The sequence below is a fragment of the Pochonia chlamydosporia genome, chromosome 7 (assembly GCF_001653235.2).
Source record: "Pochonia chlamydosporia 170 chromosome 7, whole genome shotgun sequence".
Taxonomy (NCBI): domain Eukaryota; kingdom Fungi; phylum Ascomycota; class Sordariomycetes; order Hypocreales; family Clavicipitaceae; genus Pochonia; species Pochonia chlamydosporia.
In genome coordinates, this window is record NC_035796.1 from 1,429,920 (window position 1) to 1,445,212 (window position 15,293).

General features: G+C 51.4%; 6 protein-coding genes across 6 annotated transcripts; 3 read left to right on the forward strand and 3 right to left on the reverse strand.

The window, feature by feature from the left end:
• Positions 1 to 1,781: 1,781 nt before the first annotated feature.
• VFPPC_18105 (hypothetical protein) lies at positions 1,782 to 2,222 on the reverse strand (the record flags this gene model as incomplete). The annotated part of the gene is made up of 1 exon (XM_022429761.1): positions 1,782 to 2,222. One exon carries the CDS (start codon positions 2,220 to 2,222, stop codon positions 1,782 to 1,784), a length of 441 nt encoding a protein of 146 aa, XP_022285173.1.
• Positions 2,223 to 3,818: 1,596 nt separating this feature from the next.
• Positions 3,819 to 5,331, forward strand: VFPPC_07310 (casein kinase I; the record flags this gene model as incomplete). The annotated part of the gene is made up of 3 exons (XM_018286191.1): positions 3,819 to 3,947; positions 4,028 to 4,097; positions 4,175 to 5,331. The coding sequence occupies 3 exons, from the start codon at positions 3,819 to 3,821 to the stop codon at positions 5,329 to 5,331; spliced, it is 1,356 nt and encodes a 451-aa protein (XP_018139698.1).
• A 1,299-nt stretch (positions 5,332 to 6,630) lies between these two features.
• VFPPC_07311 (ERP1 protein precursor) lies at positions 6,631 to 7,391 on the reverse strand (the record flags this gene model as incomplete). Its single annotated transcript, XM_018286192.1, has 3 exons — positions 6,631 to 6,780; positions 6,833 to 7,138; positions 7,188 to 7,391. The coding sequence occupies 3 exons, from the start codon at positions 7,389 to 7,391 to the stop codon at positions 6,631 to 6,633; spliced, it is 660 nt and encodes a 219-aa protein (XP_018139697.1).
• A 533-nt stretch (positions 7,392 to 7,924) lies between these two features.
• Positions 7,925 to 9,901, forward strand: VFPPC_07312 (SWR1-complex protein 4; the record flags this gene model as incomplete). The annotated part of the gene is made up of 1 exon (XM_018286193.1): positions 7,925 to 9,901. One exon carries the CDS (start codon positions 7,925 to 7,927, stop codon positions 9,899 to 9,901), a length of 1,977 nt encoding a protein of 658 aa, XP_018139696.1.
• Positions 9,902 to 13,246: 3,345 nt separating this feature from the next.
• On the forward strand, positions 13,247 to 13,940 carry VFPPC_18106 (hypothetical protein; the record flags this gene model as incomplete). Its single annotated transcript, XM_022429762.1, has 2 exons — positions 13,247 to 13,401; positions 13,442 to 13,940. The coding sequence occupies 2 exons, from the start codon at positions 13,247 to 13,249 to the stop codon at positions 13,938 to 13,940; spliced, it is 654 nt and encodes a 217-aa protein (XP_022285174.1).
• Positions 13,941 to 14,112: 172 nt separating this feature from the next.
• VFPPC_18107 (hypothetical protein) lies at positions 14,113 to 14,721 on the reverse strand (the record flags this gene model as incomplete). Its single annotated transcript, XM_022429763.1, has 2 exons — positions 14,113 to 14,498; positions 14,553 to 14,721. 2 exons carry the CDS (start codon positions 14,719 to 14,721, stop codon positions 14,113 to 14,115), a joined length of 555 nt encoding a protein of 184 aa, XP_022285175.1.
• Between the last annotated feature and the right edge of the window lie 572 nt (positions 14,722 to 15,293).

The following is a 15,293-nucleotide window of genomic DNA, read 5'->3' on the forward strand; positions in this document are numbered from 1 at the left end:
CGGTGAGCAGTATTTTGCCTATACAAATATTGATGCTTCTGAATGATTGCATGGTGTGGCATTGCATGGAATGTTTGTCTGCAGCGCAGTACCCTTTATCACCAACACGTTTCGTTTCTGCTGTGATGCAGCATCCCTGTTTCTGCGATCGTGTAGGCTTATTGTTACTCGGGTACCGAGAGCTCAATAAGTCATCTACACGATGCCGCTGTGTAACATCCAGGAATCATGCCGGAATAAAGATATGAAAGAGTGCATTTAGCGTAGGATGTCGTTGTTGGCACTTCGATCTGATAGATGCTCATGGAATTCGAGAACGTCGTGGGGGGGAGTGCGGGGCCAGGTTGGAGATGTACTCTAACATGTGTCCAGTGGACAATTGTAAAGCAAGTATCTCCACGGTTGGTAAATCAAATTGCACGGTCTTGACACCACCCTCATGAGTGTTGTCGTCTTTTTGCCATTGACATCAAGGCTTGACATCAAGGCACGACATCACAGATCACTCTTGCAAGTATCGATTTTTTTTCTCGGGGTTGCCTTGGGCTTTGGCTAGGCTGATTTGTGTCCCGGGCGGAATCGCGCAGTAGACATCTCTCTTAGGTAGGGGTGAGCAAATTCTCAAGTTGCAGGAGGTATTCATTCCCCTTTGACCGTGAGCGAGCCTGCTTGTGCCTGCCTGTTGTGCATGTTTCCAGGCCCATGTCGAGCGGTTGACGGGGCTATGAAATCTACATGCCAGTGGGAAGCCGGCACGTAGAGGGAGCAGCAACAACAAGCATCTAAGGTTCTGCCTAGTGAAATTTTGCGAAATCTGCGTGGCTCTGCTCTGTGCTCGGTGCAATTTCTGCCTCGCCGCGCAGCCTTGTAGATGCTCGACGTTACACCATCTCTTCAATGATACCCAAGGCATCCTGGTCTGCTGTTGGCGGTGGTGTTGTGATCTCGTCAGAAGCCAAGACAGACGCAAATTGACGTCCGCACCGGCCAAATAGGCGACGCAATATCACAATATCAGGCCATGCGGTGAACGTTTTTGGCATACAACGCATTCATTTTTGCCTCAGCGGGTGCCACAAAACATCTCGTAGCAGTGGATACACAACCCGTTGATGAAGACGGGAGGACAACAACCAAGAGTCAATGCCAAACCACACGAGCTAGCGACTCCTAAAATATTTCTGTCCTAAAGTCAATCGGCTTCCTGTGGGGAGCCCTTCAGTTCTCTGGAGGTGAAGATGGGTGTGTTTCTTTTTGTACACGTAGGTTCAGGTACCCGGCGACGCCAAATATCCAACGAGGCTTGATATATGTGGTCCACGTCCATAATTGTTTGTGCTTTTTCCTGGGGCAAGTGGTTTCAATGTTGACTTCAGCAAGCTCCCGCGCGAATGCAAGAAACATTGACTGTTAAGGGTAAATTGCAGCCTGGTGAATGAATGCATGGCGAATATATTGCGGAGCACCTGGTTAGTTACAACTAACGCTTCGGTGGTATTCTGTGTTTATTTACCTCATCCAAGCGCACTGTTTTTAATACAAACCTTGTAATAGCTTGCCGGACAAACCCCCTGCCTCTCATTATTTTCGGTGCACGATGCGGAGATGGGCTTAGTGCCCGAGACCAATCTGGGAGTCATTTTATTAGCCCTAGACCAGACACATGCAAAATTACAAGGCACGGAACGAAGTCTGGTGTCCTCGGTCTTGATGCCAGAACGCGCTGAATGATGATCGATGGGGCAGGCGAGAAGAAGAAGAAGTAGCAGCAGAAGAAGACGTCAAGCTAGATGCTCACTGCTTGCAATTTGCGGTTTGGAAACGTTGGCAAGCCCTGCGAATGGTGCGAAGTGTACAAGAAGCCATTGATGATGCCTTGCCCAATGCCGATTGATATTCCTGCACAGAGTCTCCAGTCTCAACGCCACGATCCGCAGTGAACCATGTCTTTCAATGTTGCCTCTCTTGCCTCTGAAATGCACTGGTGTGCCCGCCATGTCTGATCGAGTGCGGTGTGGTCTGGTGCCTCGATGCCCACCTGAGCAGCTGCAGGACAGCAAGGGAGTAAAGATCTGCGGTGTCTCGCCGAGCACCAGCAACGAGATGCTGCTCAATTGATGATATTTTGGAAGTTGGAGAATTGACTCGCGCACGTGCAGCAAAGGAGCACCAGACTTAAGTCGGCACGGAGCTGGAATCCGAACTGGATAAATGAATGCCATGTTTGAGGCAAAAGAGATACAGTCGGCCACTCCGTAGGTGTTGGATGGCTGGCGTTGGGTCTGGTTTGGTCTGGTCTGGTCTGGCTGGAGCAGAGTTGTGGCTAGTGGCGCTGAGGCGAAACAAAGACAAGTGAAATGTCAAGATTGTAACAGCTGGACTTGTAATATGGCCGTCAGCCGTGGATCATGGGCAATGGGCCAACGCATCTCGCTGCCAGGTTCCAAAGCCATGATGAATAAAACACGTCTTTGTCATGGTCGTGACGGTAGTCGTGGCGGTCGGTTACAATGCATGCAAAGCAAGCAACGCAATGCAATGCCATGCCAATGCCATGCCTGGGCCAGTCGATGGCTGTTGCCTCAAACGTCCAGATGTCTGGTCCAACAAGCGACGACTCGCAAACGAGCCGCCACCAGACTGTAAAAATACACGTCAGTTGGTGTTCCAGACGGTAACACGGAGGATGCCACCAAACTGTTCTGTTCCTACCGGATCTGGTGTGGTTCACCAACATCCAGATCGGACAAGGTTGGATTTATGTCTGAACATCAAATTGAGTCTGAAAGGGACATCGATTGACAGTGAGGCCGACTCAAGCGCTGGCCACTCGGTCCACTACTATTGATGCTGAGCCGTCGACTGGCCCCAGCGCCCCTGCCGCCCGCCCAGCCTCCAAGCCATGGTACCCACCACCTGCGGCCCTGACAGTGAAGTCTATGTCTTGTCTGGTCCCGACTGGTTTGCGGTTGAGGTCAACCAGACGGGACTGGCTGGACTGGACCGGACCCAACTGCAGCTGCATGCACTCGGCACTGTGCCAGTCGAGGCTGCCGCTTCAGTCCAGCTTCAGGTCACTCACTGACTCTCAGGCAGGCTAGACTTGACCAGACCGGGCAGTCCAGTCCAGTCAGGTCTAGTCAGGTCAACTGGTCTGGTCCACCAAATGTCAACATGTACCCAGCCAAGCCCAAGCCCATCCCCATCTCCTGTCTCCAGTCATCCCTCGTCCCTCATCCCCCCCAGTCCCCTGGCTAGACACCTCGTTGGCTTGGCCCTGGTCGCCTCATCAGCAGACTTTGCCCTCGCCCCAGAATTTGTCCTTTCTCCCCCCCAAAACAGCCAGAGGCCAAACGAAGCCAGCCTCTCTTGTCCGCCTCTCCTCACCCGCTCCTCCACACCGGGCCATCACAGCCAGACTGACAGACTTTAACTTGCATTACAACTTTCCCAAAGCACCATTTGCACGGCGCCTCAGAAATGCCTTGTTCTGTTCGCTGTTGCTGAACACCCAATTTCGCCCTTTGCTCTACCACCAGCAGCCAACATTGAACACCAAGAGCCTGGCCAACCAACCAAACGCATCAGGCTTTGGCCCGACCCCTTTTCACCCGTCGCCTAGGAGCCTCGCTGCTCCACCGAGCTCCCGCTTGTTCGTTGTTCGTTGCTCATTACGTTCTGCGTTCTGCGTTCCTGTCCACCAGACCGCCCGGGCTGACGACGCAACTTTTTCCTCGTCGCCAGACGTCGACTTCACGACTTCCCTTCGTTAGCTGCCCTCGAGCTTGTCTCAAGGCGAGCTACTGACTTTCGAAACCATGGCCTCGTCGTCTTCCAACGTTGTCGGTGTGCACTATCGTGTAGGAAAGAAGATTGGAGAGGGTTCTTTTGGTGTCATCTTTGAGGGAACCAACCTGTTGAACAACCAACAGGTGGCCATCAAATTCGTAAGTTTGACTCTGAGATGCTCGTTGTGAGCCGTCTCTTGCCATCATCAACATCGCAGGCCATTAACAATTGCCTCTAGGAACCTCGCAAGAGTGACGCTCCTCAACTCCGAGATGAGTACCGCACATACAAAATCCTCGTCGGATGCCGTAAGTTCCACCTCATCCTCAGCAAACAACAACACTTGCTCGCTTGTAATTTACTATGACGCTAATCCATTTTTCAGCCGGCATCCCCAATGTCTACTACTTCGGACAAGAGGGCCTTCACAACATTCTGGTGATTGACTTACTAGGGCCGTCTCTCGAAGATCTCTTTGACCACTGCGGACGCCGTTTCACCATCAAGACTGTTGTCATGGTTGCCAAGCAGATGCTGTCTCGAGTCCAGACAATCCACGAGAAGAACCTGATTTACCGTGACATCAAGCCCGACAACTTCTTGATTGGCCGTCCTGGCACCAAAGCCTCCAATGTCATCCACGTCGTCGACTTTGGCATGGCCAAGCAATACCGCGATCCCAAGACCAAGCAGCATATTCCTTACAGAGAACGCAAATCTTTATCAGGAACCGCTAGATATATGAGCATTAATACTCACCTGGGCCGTGAACAGTCCCGACGAGATGACCTCGAGGCTCTTGGCCACGTCTTCATGTATTTCCTGCGGGGCGGTCTGCCTTGGCAGGGTCTCAAGGCTGCTACCAACAAGCAAAAGTATGAGAAGATTGGCGAGAAGAAGCAGACCACCGCAATCAAAGACCTTTGCGAGGGCTTCCCCGAAGAATTCTCTAAATACCTGACATATGTCCGAAATCTCGGATTCGAAGATACCCCCGACTACGATTACCTCCGCGAGCTCTTTTCTCAAGCGCTAAAGAACACTGGTGAGGTCGAAGATGGAGAGTACGACTGGATGAAGATTACCAAGGATTCGGGAAAGGGATGGGACATGAAGAGCCATGGAGCTGGCTACCTCCACAACCCAAACGTTCGTCCCGGCCCTTCTCAAATGGAACTGCACAGTGGCCATCGTCCTGGGAATACCAACTCTCACCAGCAAGCACAGAATCTCACTGTCGGCCGTTTAAACGCCGCACAACCCCCCCCTCCGTCACCGATCAAACCGATGGGCAACAGGAAAGATCGGCCAAGCGGCCTCGGCGCCACGGCGCAGAGGGCCAGCGGCGTGGGGGGTCTCCGAGGCGATTTGGGTACACCGGCTGGCTCGACTCAAGCCCAGTTCCAGAACAGCACCCAGAACCTGCCTCAGAGAGGGCAGCAACAGAGCCCCATGGTGGCAGCAGGCCAACCCAACCCTCGACCCGTTGAGCCTCAGCCTAGCGGCTTCCAGAAGTTCATGAAGACTATCTGCTGTGGTTAGATGCCTCCCGTCAGATTCCGGGATTGCTTCGGCATCTAGTGCGGCGGCAGCGTTCCAGAGGCTACGCTAGCAGACGACCAATCTGTCACAGAACACGATTCTCCTTATCGAACACCGACGAAAGAGCCGGACCTTGGCAACAACTTGGCTTTTGATCCAGAAGGCATGGGCAAATCACCATTGGACCCTTATAGCCGTCGCAAGATCCCTGCCATGCCATGTCGGCGAACATGGTGTGCTGAGCAAGGACGACCATATGGGATCGGCCAGCAGCGGCAGCGAGATGCAAGGTTGCAATCATATCCACAAATGCCGGTGCAACTATCGTATCCTTGTCCTCTTGCATCGACTGCGGCGCATTCTCATCTTACGACCAATATTCAGAAAAAGCGGCAAAAAAACTGGAGGCAGTCTTTTTGAAAGACGGCCACGAGAAGCAAAGGGTTGGGCATTTCTTAGCTCTATTTATTTTTCACGTCAGGCATTCCACAACGAAACCATACTTAAAAGCCACTTTCAATGTGCAGCGAAGCACGGCGCAAGACGGTCACGACAGGTAGCATTGGGTTTACTCGCGATATTGTCATTTTCAGCTGTTTTCTTTTCCTCGTCTTACTGTACGGCCTTTCTCTCTCTCAATCTCACACACACACACTCTCTCTTCATATACAGACACACCTGTCACTCCTACTCCCAGAGTTATTCTACTACCACGCCATTCTGTAATAAAAGGTCTGCAAGGGCTTCATGTTTTGTATTCTTGTCTGGTCGCAGTAGAGCGGCGTTAGTGAGGTGCAGGGTTGTGCAAGAGGTGCATTGCTAGAAGTTGCGGAAATGTCGATTGTCAATGGCACATCAAAGAAGGGGAAGCAAGAGAAAGAAACGACGGCACTTGTAGCGTTTGATGGGAATATAAGGAGGTTTGGGAGTTCTCTTATGGTATACATCGTAATGGAATAAAGATTTTTAGTAACATCAAGTATCGCTCGCCCGCATTTCATTTCTGTGAAGGTCTCACTTCTTATCATAGCTTGCTTTCCATTTTCGAAACATTTCGATTCTTGTAATGATTGCATTATAAATATCCGCATTAACAATCATCAGGATTCGACACCATTGTCGGTGTCCCAGGTGCCCCTTTTATGTAAATTGCATCCCAAAGCTTTCCCATCCCATGGACCGTTTTACATGACTTTAAAACATAACTGTATCCTCGGAGCCCTGCTGGAAAATCAAAAGCAAGCCAAACAATGTAATGTCTGCGCAAAAATAGCCACCCCAACTCCCCCAATCAAGTGACTACGTAAGCTTCTGCTTGATGAAGAAGGATCGGAGATGTGACAGTTGCCAAGCGCACGTGATTCCAATAACGACGAGCTGGATAATGATCCATCGAATGACACGGGCGTTGGTAGACTCGGACTGGTCTCTGAAGTCGGCTTCACGCTCCTATTTCCACGGTATTAGTGGCTACTTTAATCAACGAAGGGGGGCGACATACTCTCTGGAAGACCTGCTCACGACGGATATCGTTCAATCTGGCATTGAGGTCCTTGATACGCGACGTAATATCCTGCAACTTGTCCTTGTCGCTGCTCTCAATCTGGCCCGTGTCGCCGATAACGAGATCGAGCTTCATCTTGATGCCGCCGTTGGGACCGTGAGCACTCAGCCACGAGGATCGACCGGACGTAGATGACGGCACGAAGCAGATCTTGTGGTCGCCGGCTTCGTGGGCCGTGAAGGTGAAGCGGCCGGAGGAGGAGCCTCGCTGGGAGACGATCCGGTGGTCATTGTCAAACACCTCCTGTAGATTGTTAGTTTCTTCTTTTCGGGGGGACCAATTATGGACGTACGTCTACGGAAATGTAGATGGAGATGCCGTTGTGCTGCTGCCAGGCGTTGATGCGGTCGTCGTACTCTTCGGCAGAGTAGTGGCCTACAACGAGGGTATCCTTGGGCAACTCTTCGAAGAAGCATTTTGGCGAGGCGCCGTCCACATAGAAGTAGAGGGCTTGGGCGGCGGATGCCAGACCCAGGAGCGGGAGGAGGCCTTTCATTGTTGGGTTTATTCTCCTGGGATTAAGGAGGGCGATTCTGGCGCTGGCCAAGAAAAAAAAGAGAGAGAGGCGCTTCACTCCGTGTTGTGCAATGACAGACGGGATGTTGATCGAAGGGAGTGCGTATCATGGACACCACCGAAAGCTGCCACGTTCATTCAAAAAAATGGGACCTCCTTTCGCGGGAAGGTCAGGGGGCGAGCAGCAGGCTGGCGTAAATGGGTGGGTGGGTCACGTGCGTTGAACCGTTGCAACTTCAATGTGTAGGTTCGCGTCATGCAAGGTTGAACTTTTCGTCGAAATATTTGCGAAACACAGGATAGCTGCTATCGACTGCGACGTACGGACTGATTGGCATTCGACTGTTTTTGATAGAGACGGTTTTTTCATTTGGGGGAAACAAGTTTGGACGGAGAAGCGACAATTTTCTTGGATGGCATCAACGCTGTGGATTCGGAAACCTCGATCACGACTTTTTGCCCATCTGCGGCCACCTTCCGATCGCGCCTGGACATCTACGAAACCGAGCCAAAATGACATCCTCTGATGTGCGCGACGTTCTCAACCTAGGAGACGGCTCCTCAGGCCCCCGACCGACGAAGAAGCAGAAAATCGGACAACCAAAGCCCAACCTCAAAGGTCTGGCCAGAGAAGTGCTCAATCTCGGCGGCGACAACCCCGTGTCGATAATACCAGCCTCGAACCAATTCAAAAAGAGGCGGCTGGCGAGCCGCAAACCCGCTGCGAGGTGGGAGCTTCGACAATTTCGCAACTCAGGGCGCGACGATGGGTCGTTGATTTTGCGACACTGGCGAAGGGCAGATACCAAGGGCCTTGATGCATCTGGCGGCGACGGCCAACGGCCTGAGGGGCAGCAGGATGGACAGTCGGAGATGCAGGGACAGGAATACGATGAGGATAAGAAGGAGGGTGTAGAGCGCGAGTTGGAGGATTCCGCATTTGCTAAGTTCAACGTGCGGATTCAAGTGCCACAGTACTCTCAAGATCAGTACCACGTCTCGCTGCAGAGTGACTACTGGACCAAGGAAGAAACAGATTATTTGATGGAGATGGCGAGCGATTTCGATCTCCGCTGGCCGCTCATCTGGGATCGATACGAGTACCAGCCGCCTGCGACGAATGGTGCGGCCGACGCGGACGGGGATGAGAGTAAGGCCATTGTCCCGGCTACGCGGCCTCGGTCGGTGGAGGATCTGAAGGCGAGGTATTACGAGGTGGCGGCGAAGATGATGGCGGCCCAGAAGCCAGTGCAGTACATGACACAGCAGGAGTATGCGCTGCATGAGACAATGGCGCATTTCAACCCCAAGCAGGAGAAGCTGCGGAAGGAATTTGCGATGAACACCATGTCACGGTCGAAGGAGGAGGCGAGAGAGGAAGAGTCTCTGCTGCTGGAGATCAAACGGATCATGGCAAGGAATGAGCGGTTCAATGAGGAGAGGAGGGAATTGTACAACCGGTTGGATTATCCCAGGGCAGAAACGGATATCAACACATTCAAGTCGTCGGCTGGGTTGCAGACTTTGCTCCAGAATCTCATGACCGCTGACAAGACAAAGAAGAGAAAATCCATCATGGGCACTGACAGTCCGGCCGGTGGCGCGGCCGGTGCAGCGCCAGGCGCAGCACAACCCGCAACAGCGACAGAATCTGGCAAGCGAGACAGCGCGGCGGTGTCTAATGCTGCTACTCGCGAGTCTACAGCTGCAACATCAACGCCCACCGCGGCGAGCAAGAAGGCTCAGCAACAACAAGAGAAGCAACAGCCTCCTGAGCGGAGGAAGCTCAACAGCCAAGAAGAGGCAGTGTATGGTGTTACACATCACGACCGACTTGGTTCAGGGCCTACGTTCCGAACCGAAAAGATCAACAAACTTTTCTCACACAAGTCCAATCAACAACAGATGCGTATTAATAATACCCTCAACGAATTGGATGTCCCCGCCAAGTTGGCAATGCCAACTTCTGCAACGACTTTGCAATATGAACAGCTCCTGGCTGCTGTCAATAGTCTTCTAGACGCAAGAAAGGTGTCAGACAAACTCGATGGCGAGATCAAGATCGAACAAGCCAAAAAGGCGGAGCGTGAGAGGATCCACGGACCTCCGCCTTCTGAGAAGGGAGATACCTCAACGAGCGGACAGACCAAGACTGAGGACGAGGTCAAAAAACCTGATGACGGCCCCCCCTCTTCTGAAGATCAGCCAGATGCCGACAACAAGGCTAGTAGTGGTGAGCCAGGTGAGGACAAGGCCGAAGATGCCGAAGATGCCAAAGATGGACAGACATCGTCCGAGGAAGTTGAGAATGCAGCGGAAGAATCAACCCCCAAACCAGGACAAGACCAAGAGGCCACTGAAAAGCCAGTAGATGTTGAGCGGGAACGGGAAAAGAGTGCTCGACCAGGAAGCAGCAGCGGTCTCCATAAACGAAGTGCCAGTGTATTGAGCACCGTGAGCGACAAGAGCGCCAAACGACAAAAGAAATAATCATGTACCTTTCAAGTACACTCTACCTAGCCCTACGCGCCAAGTTGGCAATATCGTGGCCATTACGCAGGACGATGTTCTTTGGAAACATGTTTTCCCAGGGTTCAAGATGCAGAATATGCAAGGGTGGTGAGGGCGTGTGTGAACAGATGGAACAAGGGAGGCTGTAATAACTGTAATGATAAATATGCGAGATTATTTTATCACACCATCCATTTAGCTTCGGAAATGCCGAGTTTGTTTAGGACCTTTCAGCCGCTGGGGGCCAGGACCAAGAGTAGTTTGGCCTAGTGGTTCGAATTCGAAAACGAAATGCAAGATGCAGCATGATTCGATGACATTTCGTCATTCGGGGAGGCAAAGGCCCTAGGGTCAGGGTAGAACCTTGACCGTATACCCCATGGAGACGGTGCATGCGGAGAGGACATGAGGGTAAAGACAGATAATATCCCCGAGCTTCGAGCCAGGAACTTTGTAAAAATAGACTCTGAAACGCACCTTTCAGCCTCTACTACGTTCTTGTCGTCGATATTGGCCAGTAATGGTGACTCATGTATGGATATTTGCAGTTCGAAGCGCTTGAGGTGATGTCCTCCCTGCAAATGCACAATATAGCTTTTCTGTTTCGCAATGAGATGATCCGAACAACGTCTGGTGAAGGTGGATACATCACGCCTCGGCGCTTCCAACAAATCTTGACTAAGCCTTGATCAGGAAGCGGTGTGTCGAGATAACCCAGCTGCTTCCGTAGCTTGGGTATGCAGATCTAACTACTGTACCGTTCAGTGCCATTATAAAGGGTCTAAATAATGAGATGACAGGGCTGGGATAGGAACCTGTAATGACAGATGACGTCTGGTTAAGACTAGCTGCATCTAATGGGCGGTTGCAGTGATCATGATGCTTATTATAGCAGTCGCTATCTAAAAATATCATGAAGAAGCTTCCTGATAAGGGTGCTTGGCTCGCGTGGTTGCGGTATGTTGGCTGCAAAAGATGCAGGCTACAAAAGGAACCAATCGACATACATGCCGTATGCCGGTAGAAATGGATCTTTGTCCGACGATACAAAGATGGAAGATAGCGGCTAACAGACTAGAGACGTTGGAGGAAGGGGGTGTGCATGGAACAGAAATGAGTGCCCATTGTCTTGGGATCACACGAGGAAGACGGCCAATCATTGAGTGCGTCGAATCTCTTTTGAGCATCACTGTTAGCTGGAGCGCGTACCTGGACACATGTATAGATCTGGATCTAGACCAAGAGTGCGGTTCGAGTAGGTGAAGCTATCATGGTGATAGGCGCTAAGGAGAGCAGAAGAACGGACATCAAGGGGTTAACTAGAACGCCGCCGCGCTTCGAAACCACAGGATATGAGGCATCCCGCTGCCAGAAAGGTAGAGTATCAGGAAGTCCTTGATGCCATTGGTTGCTCATACTCACCTTCCACGGATGGAGTCTTGCAATGGGGTCTGGGGTCTGCTCTGAATGCTGACCCGAAAGACCACAGACCAAGAGATCGGGCACGTAGTATCTGCATGACTTGCTTTCTCCTGTACAAGGGCCAAGGCCAACCATCTGCAGTCGGATAAAAATAACTTTGACGACATCGAGGTTGGCAGTAGAAGACCGAGACCATTAGTCTTGAAGATCTACACAGTCCCCAGATCTTGATGCCCGGCCCGGGCGTATTGGTCTTGCAGAATCGAGAGCTTACCCCTGGTGCCTGGGCTGGCGCTTGCCACAGCGGCTATATTCCCACACGGGATTCGATGATTGGGACGGAGTCCAAGTAATGGTGTTTGTGCTCGTTGGCCAAGGACCCCCTCCGAGCTCACTTCCACATGTAAGCATCTGAGTTGGATGCAAGATTGCCGTTCAAAGCTAAATATACTCTTTGAAGCTTCTGAAAATAGAATGCTGCTACTGTACTGCTTGACATCGATTTGTTTTGGAATGGCTCCAGCCGAGTGAGCTGCGGCTCTCCCGACGGCGTAAGGCGTGCGACGCAGCCGTTATGTCGGGAACGCGGTTTATCACCCCCCCGAAGCTGACACGCTGGTTTATGCGAAGATATGTAGATGGCGATATGGAGAGCAACAAGCAAGTCTGACTCCCTTTAATCGACATTCGTTCATATCCGAACCACAATCACACATAATATCGCTCGGTATACCGTCGTTGCGACCACAGTTTGGTTCGGTCTTATTAGTCTTGGCACTTGGTATTTCTTGCCTCTGGCTTGATGCGACCGACTGCCACCTGGATACTCCGTATGGTGTACTCCGTATGGATCCCTTAGATATCATCAATATCTGCAAAATGCGGATGTATTCTGCAAGCATCCATCCAGTCATATTTATCCAGCTAATATGACCATCCCCGCGACTGTAACAGCGGCAGATTTCAATCGCACCAGACCAGAGTTGCCAAGTTGGCCAACAGCATGATGGCCACCTGTGTCGTAGCAATTGTAGATGAGTGCTGGTCATCAATGTGGAGACTCCAGCCAAGAATCCCTGTCCAGTTCCGCGCTTCAGCACAAGTTTTGGTTTGTCCACGATTCGGCCAACTCGACAAGTTTCATGCTCTCCAAGCGCCCTGGCGCATAGTCCACTTTTGTGATGGTCCTGGAAGTTGGCCGACAGCCAATGGGGAGCCTCCTTGCCCATCCTATTTGGCCAAGATGCATGGTCCACAAACCAAGCTTCGTTCTCAAACAACCCCTTCAGCTTGTTCTTGGCCCAAGCAGATTTTCAATCTGGCCAAGATGGAAGAACCCAAGAAGGCACAGCGTCGAGAGTCTACTGCTGACCAGTCTGTTGCAAAAGGCATAAGCGGAAAACAACGCACTCACCTCCTCGGTGAGAACTCGTCTGGACTCTCACGGATGGAGTAACATGTAACGCGTCCGTGTAATTGAGGCGACAGCACCCGCTAACCGTACCTGTCCTGTACTCCGAATGAAGGACGAAATAATTTGATGTCTGGTTACCCGTTGTCTCATAACTCGGCCCTTCAGTGCACCACAAATCCCCAATTGGGAACACGCCGTGCTCTCCAGCACTAACAGCCACAACTGGTGACGTTCCAATCAGTCAACAACCGACCCAACCGCGCTGCCGTCGGAAAGTGGATACGACTGCAAGAAGATCCTTGTCATCACATTCACATTGACATTCATGTGTCTGGTGTGCTTGTTGGGCATGCAAATTCGTTTTGGCTCTTGTCATCTGTCCCCACCTGGCATCATCTTCTCGGCCGGGAACTGCTTCCTCCAACCGCCATCACCGGAAAGTCTAAAAAAAGACTCACGACGGCTTTGGCGGTCTCTTTTTGGGAGGCATGATGTCAAAGGAAGCATTGAAAAAGGGCTTCTCTCTACCAGCGGGCATATGCTTTTTGGAGGGTCCTTCGCAATTTGTACCTGCGGTGCTCGGTGCTCGGTGCTCTGGCTGGCCGTTTCTTTACCTGTGTTGCCTACTTTCCCCTGTCATCACGCATTGTCACTTTGATTGTCGGGGGGAAGTTTCCTTTTAGTTCCATCACTGCTGAGTGTAAGGAACCCTGGTCGCGTTGCTGGTGTCAACCCTGCCGGCGCAATGTGAGTGAGGTATGTTTCGATGAGCGTGGAATTGGTGACGGGAACCTGGACGCTGTGGTCAGCATCACCGTGGCTCTGATCCTGATCTGTCCACATCCAGCAATTTTCTGCGCTGTCCCACAAGTTTCCGTCCAACAAGAGACTGCTTACCGTTGTTGTTACTTCTTGGAAACCTGTAACTGGACTCTCAGATGTCCTTCTCACAAGATTCAGGACCAGGAATACTTCATATATGTCGCAATTGTTGGCATCATATTCCTGCGTGCCGGGTTCCCTCATTCGGCGGCACTCAAAGTACCTTTTGACTGCCAGGCCGCAAGATGTGGACATGGCGGAATCCATGTGTGGCGGCACGGGCCAGTTGATCCAGGTATGGACCACGACACATGGCGCTGGCAAGACAGTTCACCATACATTGGTGCGCGATCATGGTGAAGACGCCGCTTAGTTTGGTCATGGTGAACATACTCGCGACAAGACTCCTCGTCAGCAAACGCCCCAAGCAAAACCTCTCGTATGCCTCTCCTTTGAAGCGCCAACTTAATTGTCGACTCCAGTGAATCCACGCCTAACAATGAACACTCAGGCATCCTGTCGTTCTTTGGACTTAATTGTTGCTTGTTTCGAAAGCTAACATGTACCTTAATGGCAACGGAGCAGTATCGGTGCGATGTGCCACACCCGACTCAACAACTGTTGCTGAGAATTGACTGAAGACTCCCAAGAAGAACTCGCACACTCCCCTTGGTAAACGCCTAATAAAGACACTCCCTAAAAGCGGAACAATTTGGGAATGAGCAGAGGCAAATCGATTATAGCACAGTCTATGAATTGTCCCTGTAAAAGTTATTGGTAAAATGTGCACTGCGCAACCTTTGTGGCTGGCATCTCTATCCTCTTTGCTCTGGTCGTGCGTCGGTCTTGAATTTCGCTTAGTGACTCGAGTTGGTCCATTGACCAGCACAGTCGTCGTGGCCGACACAATGTTTCGTTCTAGGGCCTATGCCTGACCAGCAGAATTCAGTGGGTTGAAAGTTGGGATTATGCCAAGTTGGGGTGGCCACACGTGGATAGTGCAAACCAGCTGACTTACCGGAGGAGGCTTAGCACAGCCGCGACGAACGGCGATACGAGACGGTGTTAGACGCGGCGTTAATGAATGGCGCTCTATCTCTGACGCCCCCCTGTTCTCAGCATCCCATTGGCTGGTTCTCATTCAGTAATGGACTTTGGCGGCTGGTTCTCTGTGTCTGGGACAACGGAGTGTCACTTCATTGTACTGGATAACTCGAATAATGGAGAGCACGTTGGTTTGATGAAAAGGCGTACGAAGGTTGCTCGGAAAGAGAGGAAACACAACGACATACAAGAGTTACTAAGTCGAACCATTGCAAGTTGTTCAAATGCATGCTATGTGCACCCAAAGAGGTCCAGGTCCTGGCACTCGAGTGTTTTCCCTTTGAGAAGAGGTGTGCTTCTACATCGGACGGTCTGGTCATCTCACTTGATAAGCTTAATGAGTCGGCGCTGGGTGTACTAGATGCAGTCCGAGATTCTTGAACGCCTGTCTTGTCGGATTATGAAGGATCTCGACTACATAGTACCGAGATGATTATGTAGGATGTCGCGGCGGGAGCATTTTCGGATCTGCAAGCTCGTTTTGTTTGCAGTTTGGACCAGTCTAACAGATGAAAAGATGAAGCGGTGACAACTTAGCTTCTATGACAGTCGATAGACTTTGTGCCGTTATAATATGACAATAGTTGCTCGTGGCCGAATTTATGAAGT